The 12,980-nt window shown below is 38.7% G+C and overlaps 2 protein-coding genes across 5 annotated transcripts in view; one reads left to right on the top strand and one right to left on the bottom strand.

Moving 5' to 3' along the window:
• Positions 1–12,980, top strand: part of LOC117981852 (folylpolyglutamate synthase, mitochondrial-like) — a 31,595-nt gene that overhangs the window by 3,402 nt on the left and 15,213 nt on the right. For 3 of the 4 annotated variants that reach the window (XM_069497999.1, XM_069497998.1, XM_069498001.1), the window contains exons 5-6: positions 128–264; positions 970–1,150. In XM_069497999.1, the coding sequence (XP_069354100.1) occupies positions 128–264; positions 970–1,150 (318 nt within the window). Of the gene's footprint in view, positions 1–127; positions 265–969; positions 1,151–1,612; positions 2,005–11,033; positions 11,575–12,980 lie in introns of those variants that run through there. The other variant, XM_034968074.2, reaches the window with a different exon arrangement.
• On the bottom strand, positions 8,507–10,735 carry LOC117981845 (putative RNA polymerase II subunit B1 CTD phosphatase RPAP2). The gene has a single exon (XM_034968062.2). It carries the CDS (start codon positions 10,584–10,586, stop codon positions 8,691–8,693), a length of 1,896 nt encoding a protein of 631 aa, XP_034823953.1. The 5' UTR covers positions 10,587–10,735; the 3' UTR covers positions 8,507–8,690.

Raw genomic sequence — 12,980 nt, 5'->3', positions numbered from 1 at the left:
GTACTATATATGTCTGCGCCACATCTCCTGGGTCTATGTACTTGGCTAGTCGTAAGTGGCTGAAATCAGGAGAATATTTACTATTACCACTCAACTTTTGCGATGCTTAATATTGTTTTTTTTTCAGTCTTTCGAAGGTGACATGCCGAAGTACTTTGCGTTTCTCACGGTGCTTGCTTTCAACGTGTTCCTGAAGGAAAGGGTGGATGTGGCCATAGTCGAAGTCGGTATCGGTGGTATTGTGGATTATACTAATATTTTAAGGTATTTTTTTTTTTCATGTACCAAAATTGTAGTTACAAGTAGTTTTACATCTATTATTACTTACTGTTTTGCTCTGTTCTGTTTGCCTTTAGTGCACCATCATTATCGTCATGTTCTACCCATCGCCGGCTCACTACAAAGTACGGGTCTCCTCTCAGAGGAAGGGTTTTGGCAATAGTCTACCACGCTGGCCAAGTGCAGATTGGCAGACTTGACACACCTTTGAGAACATTATGGAAAACTCTCAGGCATAAAAGTTTGTGATAGCTTAGTGGTTAGGTTAGGTCGTCCGCCTTCTAATCGGAGGTCGGGGGTTCGATCTTGGGCACGCACCTCTAACTTTTCGGAGTTATGTGCGTTTTAAGTACTTAATTAAATATCACTAGCTTTAACTGTGAAGGAGAACCTTACGTAGGTACAATTTGTCAAAAACTACAATATTCCGTTTCAAAAGTTGCTATTATAATATCAGAGTAACGCCTAGCGCGCACCACGGTGCGGCGAGTTACGGTGCCTTTTAAAATCCATAAATTTGTATTTAAATTATCAAAATCGGATGCGGAATTAATTCCGGAGTGCGTGCGCTTATATATTATATAGTTCACAGATTTTGCGGGGGAAATTTACCGTGGTGCGCGCTAGCTATAATTAATGTATTTGTAATTAATATCGATTACCTACTACCGATTTTTATAATTTTTCTAGAAAAGTACCAGTGGTTGGTATAACAGCCCTTGGGTTGGATCACACATCCATATTAGGCCACACACTACCTGAAATAGCAGCCGCGAAGGCGGGGATAATGAAGCGCGGCTGCGAAGCGTACACTATGCAGCAGCCGCCCGAAGCACTAGACGTGCTTCGAACTGTTGCGTCTAATACTGAGGTAACTACTGTATCTACCCAGTGTTTTTGTAAGCCACAACCAAATAGCAAAACAACCTTGAAAATAGCGAAACTCAGAATAAATCGGATATAGCGAATCTCAGTCTGCCCGACTAACAACGGATTTGAAACTAGTCGGGCATACTCCGACTAAACACGTAAATCCAGCAATAAGATATTTATAATCAGAATAAATAATGTATCTTTAATAATTTAATCATAATTATACATAAATTGATTTAGTTTCTTGTTTCTATCAATTTGTTTGTAATCAAATCTGGCATACCTCTTCGAAGCCAGCCCGCTTAAACTACATTACCACTTACCACCAGGTGAGATCGCAATCAAGAGCTAACTTGTTATGGAAAAAAGAAACTATATGGTTTGAAGCCTGTGATATGTGCAGGGATCTTCCTTCCACTTCATAGTTCCAAATTATTTTAAATCTAGTATTTGTTTTCAGTGCTCTCTTAATGTGGTACCCAATTTCGACACATACAAATTCCAAAATGGATGCAAGCTATCTATCCCTTTAGAAGCATACCAGATGAATGCCTCCTTAGCTGTGCAACTATCACACGCATGGATGCGCATAGCCAAACAAAATACGAGATACATCTTACAAAAACAAGTTAATGGCAATAACATGACAGAATACGTAGAATCTATAATAGATAATGATGAACCTGTATTGGTTAATACCCTGACAAAAGAAACGGTGCTTGGTTTAAAGGAATGCAAGTGGCCTGGAAGGTACCACATTATTAACACTGATTATGCACAGTTTTATTTGGATGGAGCTCACACTAAAGAGTCTATGGAAATATGTGCGCAATGGTTCATGGAAAATAACAGGTAATAATTTTGAAAAAAAAAACCAGGCAAGTGCGAGTCAGGCTCGCGCAACGAGGGTTCGGTACTCAATCGTATTTTTTCGACATTTTGCACGATAATTCAAAACTTATGATGCTTAAAAATAAATAAAAATCTTTTTTAGAATATACTTTTAGGAACCAGAAGCGGATTTTATTAAAAATAACAGTCATTTTATCAAAATAAATGATTTATTTACAATTAGGTTATGCTTTTAAACACAAATGAATGAAAACAGAAATATCGAATCAACAAACAGAGATTTACCTTCTTATGACTTTAAAAGTAAAACATCAAAGTAATCAAATCAAATAAAACATTAAAATAATGGAAAGACTTACTGCAAATTGCACCGATCACCAAAACGACCTTACCGCTCGATATTTGCCAGAGAAATGCGCAAATCACGTGGCAGCGGCTGTATTTATACCGGTTCGGTCGGGTAATGACGCAAATTGCAGAAAATCAGGCTGGCGGGCCTAAGACGGCCACTCCTGCATGCGCGACGTCCTCGTCCGCGCCCTCATTGAGCGTCTTTGTTGGAAGCATCCACAGCTGGCGCACAAGGTGACTAAAGACCTGCGCTTTCTTCATGGTCATGATTGTCAGAATCTGTTGAAAGGACATAAAGGTTAAAGTAGATGTAAGAAAATCCAGTAGTTGCCTATTATTTCATCCATCACAAATCCAAGGCCCTCATTCACTGGTACACACTTAGCTACTTATCCCATTAATCCTTCACACACACTTCTACTAACGACATACATCTTCAGGCACGTGTCTCATTCATTCTCACACGTTAAAGCCTATCAAGTCTACATCTTAGAAATGTGTCTGCAGGGCAAAAGCCCCTACGCGTACAAAAACGCGTCTGCAAGGCCGAAGCCCCCAACGCATATGACAATGCGTCTGCAAGGCCGAAGCCCATACGTGTATAACAACACGTCTGCAAGGCCGAAGCCCATACGTGTTTAACAACACGTCTGCAAGGCCGAAACCCATACGCATACAACAATGCGTCTGCAAGGCAGAAGCCCATATGCATACAACAATGTGTCTACACGGGCCGAAGGCCAATGCATACAACAATGCCTCTGCAAGGCTGGAGCCCAATATGTGTACAACAACACATCTGCAAGGCCGAAGCCCACACGCATACAACAATGCGTCTGCAAGGCAGAAGCCCATATGCATACAACAATGTGTCTACACGGGCCGAAGGCCAATGCATACAACAATGCCTCTGCAAGGCTGGAGCCCAATACGTGTACAACAACACGTCTGTAAGGCCGGAGCCCATACGCATACAACAATGCGTCTGCACGGGCTCCCGTGTCGCGTGCTCAGTGCAACGCATCGCCAGTGGACCGCCTCAGCTGCTCATCTCATTCTCTCGTGTATAAAGGCACACATATACACATTTGAGCAACTGTAAACATAAAACACATTAAAAACGTCCCACTTACTTTCAGGAGAATTAGTGCAACTTTGGAGACACCACTATCTGGACGCCTGAATTCAAATTTTCCCTCAGCCTGGGAGTCTAATGTCAACAAAGGTCCACATACGAATCTTGTTTAAAAATCTTGCATGTAAATCTACCACCGAGGTAAAATACTGCTACAAAAAGTGACTTGACATTACTTTGGTATTTCAATTTCGTAGGTAACTTATGATCAATTACATCAATGAATTAAGCCAGTACCGAATCGTCGGTCAAATGACAATAAATTTTCTACCCCTGAGGGTAGAAAAACAACACCCTTCTAATTGAAACTGTTGCCCCTCTCTAGCTTGGACAGGAGACAAAACTCAATTATTAAAATAAAAAAAATCCAAAATTTACGTCTCGAGCTTTCTGTTGTGTTTGGGTTTGTGTTTGGGTTTGTGTTTGGGTTTGTGTTTGGGTTTGTGTTTGGGGTTGTGTTTGGGGTTGTGTTTGGGGTTGTGTTTGGGGTTGTGTTAGGGTTATTTTAGGGTTGTGTTTGGGGTTGTGTTAGGGTTGTGTTAGAGTTGTGTTAGGGTTGTGTTTTCCAAAAACCGAAAAGTCTTTCTCCATCTTAGCCACTGTGGGTAATATCCACAGTCCACACTTGTGCTCATATGCTCGGAGAGTGGACAGAACTGTCGGAAGGGATAACATTTTATCATTTCCCCGGAGAGAAAATGTCTTAGCACATGCTAACCCTGCAGGAGTGCTATCTAAATTCTGTAAATAGGTGGCAGTTAGGTATATTTCACCAACAAAACTATATCAGTCTGTTTGACCTTATCAAAACCGCTCGGCCTAGCTGGCCTTAGCAAATGTTTTAATCAAAATAGTCCTTTCCATTAAAATTGGATTAACGCAATAGAAAACTGTCAGCAAAGGTTTACATGTGCTCAAGTACTGTTTACATGTGTAAACAAGCACTACTCCTTTGTAAAATCGAAACGGTAAGAATGTTTAACTGATAACGAGCGTAATCAGGTTTTTCTAAAGCACTGAATCTACCCACGTTTAACTATAAACGCACCAATATACTGCGTCATTGGCTTGCATGTCATATCAGGTAATTTTATCACAAAGACAAGTGAGCAAAGCTGGAGCAAGGTATTTGCTTTCTGAATTCTCAATGATTCAAAGGAAGTACTTTACTGGAACACGTATCAAAATCACGAACACTAACTTTAATAAAACGGAACGCTCTCACCAATCATCGCGAACAAAGGTTGTCACCTCGCGAAGAGAGCAGAAGCACGTAGCGGTGTGCGCGGCATCGCGCAGCAGGACCTGTTACACCCGCCAAGGGCGCAGGAGCTCGAGTGGCGTGCGCGCCATCGCGCAGCAGGACTAGCGAGCTGTTACGCCCGCCAAGGGCGCAGGAGCTTGAGTGGCGTGCGCGGCATTGCGCAGCAACACCAGTGCGCCATCTCGCTCGGCAAGAGCGCAAAAAGGCGCGGCAGCAGCGTGGCACGGCACAGCAATACCAGCCGTTTTGCTCGCCATGAGCGCAGAAAGATGTGGCAGCGGCGCAGCATGGCACCACCACACTAGCGCGCCGTTGCGCTCGCGGAGAGCGCCGAAACTCGGAGCAGCATGCGCGGCATGGCGCCGCCATACTAGCGCACCGTTGCGCTCGCGGAGAGCGCCGAAACTCGGAGCAGTGTGCGCGGGTCGCACCTCCACACTCACGCCAGAGCATGGCAAGCTTCGCACTCGTGCGGAACGCCAAAACCCGCAGCCAAGTGCGCAGCACTGTGCCAGAAATTTTGGAAAAAGAAAGATAAAATCAATGTGAGCACAGTGTCCAAATGTAAGTAGCTCCTAGTCGGTTAATTACGCCTGTCCTTAGTACGACAGGTTTACATATTCATACAACGATCTAACACAACATGAAAATTGATTTCTAATGTTATATCAGAAAACTCGTAAAATAATTTGATTCTACCACTTGGCTGTCAATGCCACGTAATGTGCAAAACAATTCGAGTACACTGAAAGTGTTTAGCAATCGACTCGAGATAAGTTCAATCCACTGTTAATCAAAATATCTACAGGTACCCGCTGTAGAACTGCAGTACAATAATTAACACTGACTTTACTGGCAAAAATAATAAATCAACGTCTACAAATTATGATTTCCTCTTTTACAAAAGAACACTGAATTCAGCCAAAATTTGTTTTTATAACAACTGGCTGAGATTTTCGGGTAGTCTGAAAATTACTATTTTCGTTCGCTGTACTAGATCTTTCATTAGGCTTTAGCTTTTTGTACCTTATACTTTGTGATTATAATTTCCACATAGAAATAAACATGATTAGGAAGCACTACAACTAAAACTACGCCTTCTAGTCTTAAACTGCGAATTTGAATTGCGGGTATCTCGGCGGAATGCTTCGTAACTAATGTTTAACAGTAATTTTACGTAGATTTGTTCATAACCTCAATAAGGATGTTACCAATATCATCCTTTTGCGTGCACAACGAGAATAAGCTTCGTTTTAAAATTGGCCCAAGACAGACCAATCATTTGTGGACCCATTCGTTTAAACACTTTTGCACAACAAAATCGTTCAGACAAATACAAATACGCGAAACTATTTCACGGTTATGCCATCGATTGAGGTTAAGAACATGATCAATCTTTACGCCATGCATTAATGTCATTAAAAGCGGCATCAAAATTAGAAGTAAAGAAGGTTGGATCTCACCTGGTTTATTCCGCCAATCGCACTCACTATTTTCTCCGTCTTAACCACACCAAACAATGCCCATTGGAAGCCATAGAGCTTACGCGGTGTGGCGAGGTCTCCACAGACCTGGTAGTGTTGCGGCGCTGCAGCGTCTGAGCCCACTTAGACAGCGATGATGGCGTTTGAACTCGCTGCTGAGAAAGCGGCGGTCCAGGCGAGAAGGGTGCAGTTCGCCGCGGCGAGGCCGCCGGCGTTAGTGAATGGGACAGAGATCGACTAGCCAGTCTTTTATTATTATTTGACTAGACTACGCTTATCCTCTATCTCACTGAGGCAGTTTTGAATAACATCGAGTATTTGTCGAAATTCTGGGCTGCTAGTGTCTAAAAGATGATCACGTGATTTACAAAACTTTGTTTTATGCTTAGATCGACCACTTGATTTAGACAACTGCATTATTAAAAACAAGTAGGGTAGATGTCAATTTTCTAAGGATTTTACACGGACAACAATTTAATTTGGACAAAAATATTTGAACTGGATACATTGTGCTTAGCTAGGTATACAGTCAAACACCAGCAGAACTTTCCTCAACCGCGGTAAGTCGTGACATTTTATGGATCTGTTGTCATTTTATGTTGAGGGTAGGACTGCTATCTAATCCGGCGCTGACGGGAATGAACAGTACGAGATCTAGACCTATTTCGTACACCAGAACAGCTACTCTTGTAATATGAGTGATGTTTAGTATTAAGCAAACGTAAGCAACTCTTATCGCGACGTGATCTCAAGCCATTTCTATCACAACGCGAACGTGAACGTGTTCTATGATGGTGTCGGTCTATGGTGTCGGTGCAATCTGCTTTGAGTACAAATACGCTTTGCCATACGGCATGGCGACTCACATGACATTTAACAACAGCAAAATTATGATGTCATCACAAGTTATTGAACTACAAGTAAGAAGGTTAAACTCTGTGTTTATCGCAAAACAAAAAGCTGTATGTGGGCACAAGTACATCCCCACTTCTGATTTTAGGAACCAGAAGCGGATTTTATTAAAAATAACAGTCATTTTATCAAAATAAATGATTTATTTACAATTAGGTTATGCTTTTAAACACAAATGAATGAAAACAGAAATATCGAATCAACAAACAGAGATTTACCTTCTTATGACTTTAAAAGTAAAACATCAAAGTAATCAAATCAAATAAAACATTAAAATAATGGAAAGACTTACTGCAAATTGCACCGATCACCAAAACGACCTTACCGCTCGATATTTGCCAGAGAAATGCGCAAATCACGTGGCAGCGGCTGTATTTATACCGGTTCGGTCGGGTAATGACGCAAATTGCAGAAAATCAGGCTGGCGGGCCTAAGAATACAGATAAAGACCTTTCTACTATATCAAGTGGGGTATCCCATTTGATATAGTTATCTTACTTCAAAATTGAAAACACTAATTATTAGATCATGACCACAATTTAATTTTTTTTGTGTGATCTAGCCCTAAATTCACGGTTTTAAGATTTTTCCCCAAATGTCCGCTATAAGATCTACCTACCTGCCAAATTTCATGATTCTAGGTCAACGGTAAGTACCCTGTAGGTTTCTTGACAGACAGACAGACAACAAAGTGATCCTATAAGGGTTCCGTTTTTCCTTTTGAGGTACGGAACCCTAAAAACAGAAAATACTTAAAACAATATCATCTATCACTACCCATATTATAAATGTGAGTGTTCCTGTCCTTCAATCACGTTACAATGGAGGAAAGGATCGACGTGATTTTTGCATGGGTAAAGACACTGAAGAGTGTCATAGGCTGCTTTTATCCTGAAAAATTAAAAAGCTTCCACACGATTTTTGAACATCTAAAGCCACACGGAGGAAATCGCGGGCCCGCGATTATATAATAAATATTTACTATTATGTAACTACAACTTTTTGTAGGTAAATAATAAAAATAAATAATATAGGTAAATGTGATTCACACATCCTTGGTAAAATATTTTATTCATCATTTCAATTCTTAATCCATCACCAGTCCACTACTTAGCAAGGGTCTCTCAGAATGATAAAGGTTTAGGCCATAGTCCACCTCATCAGCCAAGCTGGTATCAAGTGTATTAGCTCTGTAGCCAAGTGTGGATTGGCAGATTTACACAATACATACACATCTTTAAGAACATTATGGAGAACACTTAAGCATGCAGGTTTCCTGATGATGCCATTAAAGAAATATTTAATTGCTTAAAAAATTTACATAGCTTCAAAAAGATTGCATGCAAGTAGTTTCAAAAAAAAGATTTGTTCTTGTTTTACATGATATTTATTCCAATAAAAAATGATTTGTCTACTTACATTTTCTTTAGGAAATAGGAAAAATATTAAACCTACCATATTTCTAAAGTCTTGCCCACATTCATCATCTAAGGATAACCTCATGAATCTCAATAAATTACATAACATGATAACGTAAATATTATGTTCCAATCTCAATAGTTAATTGTGTATCATTAACATCCAGTAACCTGTCGATATCTGTAAGCCATGATATTAACCTATCCAAATACCCTCCGTCTTGCTTATAACTTAATAGCAATAATTGCATATGCTGGTATGCCATTGGTTGGCCCAACAAAAACTCTAACCTACCATCCCTTAGAGAAAGCAGTTTAATAAATACTATAGCTATCAGGGTCCACTGTATCTGCTTAAACATTATATTATTGGCTTTTAACTTAAATGTGTTAACTAGTAAACGTATATCAGAACTAATTGTTAATGTTAGTAAGCCTAAAGATCTGAGTAAGTCAGGCAGCACAGTGTTCAAATGTTTGCAAACAATTCTTCTTCTTAATGCATTTTGTGCATTTTTATCTATAAGTGGTAACTGAGTTTTATTAAAATTGTCTTCTTCATCATTTGTTATGTCAGATTTAACTTCAGTATTTTCATTTTGAATAGGAATCTCAGTTTCTCCAGAGAAGAATGCTTTAACTTTCAATTGCAACTTCTTACTTTCCTCTTTAAGTATATTATAATCTGGCAAAGGTTTTGTTTCCCTGGCCAACGTTTGTGAATCAAATCTTCTATCTTCCAACTCCAACATATTTAATTTCCGACATAATGCTTGGTACTGGTCATAGGTATTGGAACTGTATGATATATGTTTGGAATAGTTGTTCAAATAGTTTTGTATGCAATCTCCTTTGTCTGCAACCATTTCTTTTACTTTTTCTTCACCAAATAAAAAGAGTAATGTGTCTATGGTAAACCATTCGGCTAAGCATTTTTCTACCTCAATCGTTATAGTTGTGATTGACAGTTGTTTTTTCTGTAGGACTCTTTTATTGTTTGTACTATTTTTAACTTCCATTGCAGAGTTACGAGGTTTGTTGACTAGCATAGAATCTATTTGTTTGACTGGCTTCTCAATTACATCCCCAATGATATTTAATGGATTGTTTAAAGTTTTCTTCTGAGATACTGATTCTTTTTTTATTGTGGTAATATCTTTGGGAGTTCGAATTGTTGTAGTATCTATTGGTTTGACTGATTTCTCTATTACATCACCAACTAGATTTAATGGGTTATTTGAAGTATTCTTTACATCTTTTTCGACAGTATTTTCTGTAGTTGTGATATTAGTTGATTGATTATTTCTATGATTAGTTTCTTTAGTGTGAAGGTGAGGAAAGGTTTCATTAGAAACACCAATTGTATTTTCCATTTTAGATAACAGGTTATTGGTATCACTATTTTCATTGTTACCAGTTTCATTTTGATGCTTATCTATGTCATTAAGTGTAGCATTTGTGAAATCATTTATTGATGTAAAGGTTTGACTTTCAGCTTTCAAGACAATTCTTTCAGTCAAACTCAAGTCCACCTCCTGGCCCATACTACCCACTGAATCCAATGGTAATAGACTGAATTGCGGTATGTTTTCGTACTCTCTGAACCACAAAGGGCTTGTTAACATTTGTTTCTTTACATGCGTTGCAGATTTGTAACAAATATTACTGCAGAAACTCTTCCTTGCTGTGATGTCGTAAACTTTATTCGTTTTCATAGATATTCTATACTTTTGTTTAGGAATATCTTTTTGAGACAGGGTCTTTTGGCATATAGGATAACCACATAAATGTAAAATTGATCTCTCTTCAATCACATCCTCAAAGTGGCTTTGGTTAATATCACACAAGCATTTAAGAAAATAATCTTCCTGTATGTCATTTTCAAGCAGACTCTCGACTATATGTTGAGCTTTCGTGTTGCATTCCTGTTTTTTTATGATCGCTTGCCTGATTTGTTCTTTCGTCATTTCTTCAATTTTCGTAGGTCTTTTAATTCCTCTTTTTGCTTGTGCTTCCATTTTATAACTTGAAAATGAAATTTTTCCACTATAAATATTTGTTTTAATTTGCTATTTATTTGAAAATTCTTAAAATTCGATTTTAACTTGATTTTAGAAATATAGAAATGAAATGAATTTGTCAGTGTCAGCCTGTCAGTGATGACAATTGACAAGACAACAACATGACATTGGCAACTGCAGCTAAAGGCAGCTACAATGTGACGATCGCAATCACCTCTGATTGGCCGACATCGGCTGACACTCTTTCGCTATTGGCGGCCCTATTTATTGTTGCAACAAGAACACCATAAACTCATCCAATCAGAACAATTGCGATTGTTGATTGATGCTGCCAAATTACTAGACAATGACAAGGACCAAGCAATGACCACAAATGTATACAGATAATCAATATTCTGCCTTGTGTGCGCATTCAGAAAGACTGCTAATATTTTTTATTTGCAGGCATGAAGCAAAGGTTTTGATATTCAGCGCAACTGGTGACCGAGATGCCGAAGTACTTTTAAAACCACTAAAAGACATAGATTTTGAAACAGTGTTTATTGTTATTCCGACTGCATACAAAGAAGTAACTAAAACTAGTGATAACTATTCCTCAATGGAACACGAAGAGTTGCTATCGCGTTGTAAAAATCATGCTATAACATGGAAAAAGTTAAATAGAAAATCAAATATTGTTGTACTGCAATCTGTATCTGATGCTTTATTGAACGTTAAAAATAACAGTCCTAACAAATCTGTTTTAATAACTGGATCTCTCCATTTAGTCGGAGCAGCGTTGTCAATAATAGATCCTAATCTAAGTAAAGTATAGCTAGAATAAAACATATGTGAACGTACCTATGATACAAGTCTGTGATTAAAATTGAACTTATTAGTTATTGATAAGTTAATGAATAAAGCCATAGATAAATTATTGGTGGAATAAGCACTGTATTTGCAGCTATAATAATATGATATTATTATTAAATGTATTCCAATGCTACAGTTTTGTTTTTATCTGAATAAAATGCCAACAGAGCGGTGAGAGTCTAGCGGTTAAGATGTTGGCCTTGGTTTTAGATCTAGAACAATCCATACTAATATTATTATAAATGCGAAAGTGTGTCTGTCTGTCTGTCTGCTAGCTTTTCACGGCCCATCCGTTCAACCGATTCTGATGAAATTTGGTACAGAGATAGCATGCATCCCGGGGAAGGACATAGGCTACTTTTATCCCCGAAAATCAAAGAGTTCCCACGGGATTTTTAAAAACCTAAATCCACGCGAACGAAGTCGCGGGCATCATTTAGTAATAAATATAATAGAATCTTATCAATCTTTTGATCGCTCACATTATATCATATTACTTCCTACTATGGAACGAAGAGGTAACTGGTAAGGAGCACGATCTCCGGAGGAAAAGTTGAAAAAGTGTCCAGCTATAAACAGTAAATAATAATTCAAAAACGGTAACTGGTCGAGACCGCGCTAACCCGGTGCGGATAACGTGCGGGTGTGCGTGGCGTCCTCCCGCTTCATTCCCCCATTGCCATTTCGACTCGTCGCGTACTATAGTTGTATGAATGAAGCAGTTGATAATGGAGTGAAGAACTTAGTTATGTTGAGTTAGTAATTTAATATTTTAGTGACTAGAGTAGTTAGTTCCAGTATGTATCCATACCTCAGTATAATATTATTACGTACGTAGTTATTTTAATTTTCGACACTTGCTCATAAAGTGGCTCTAACATAGAGCTAATTTCACCGCAATTAGGCACATAATGACACTTATAATCAAACTGTGATTTTTTCATTGCTATTATTCACAAGTGAGTTATAGAGTTTTTTTTATTGTTTGAGTTGCTTTGTTATTAAAAATAGTTAGGGAGGCGAGGTAGCTAAATGGCGTAATTCAACGGCGCCGTCGAGACCTATCAAAATCGAAAGATAAAATAATTTCGAATAGAAAAGCTCGTATGGTAAAAACCATTTTAGCGGTGGGTTTGGCGTGTACGATTTTTCAAAAATGTTAAAAAAAACAGTTACTTGGGCATTCTCGAGCGCGTCAGATATTCATACTACGTATGCCCCAAGTGCCTCTGATAACAACGGTATACTAATCTGCCGGTTTGCGTGGTGGGGGTAGGCATATAAAGTAGTCAAAAATGCAAAAAAAAAAAAAAAATTACTCGAGCGCGTCAGATTTTCGGAAGGGGTGTTGAGTAGGCCCCAAGGAAGCTCCCTTTAAAAAAACTGACTATTTCGGCGCGACGAAAAGTTACGATGAATTTTTGAAAATTCAAAAAAAAAAGTTTTTTCGAAATACTCGAGCGCGTCAGATTTTCATAGGGGAGGTTTATCTCGGTATCCTGAAAGCATATTTTCTTAATCTGACAATAATGTTGGTGG

This window comes from Maniola hyperantus, chromosome 4, assembly GCF_902806685.2.
Source record: "Maniola hyperantus chromosome 4, iAphHyp1.2, whole genome shotgun sequence".
Classification (NCBI taxonomy): domain Eukaryota; kingdom Metazoa; phylum Arthropoda; class Insecta; order Lepidoptera; family Nymphalidae; genus Maniola; species Maniola hyperantus.
This window is presented reverse-complemented; position numbering and strand designations above follow the sequence as displayed.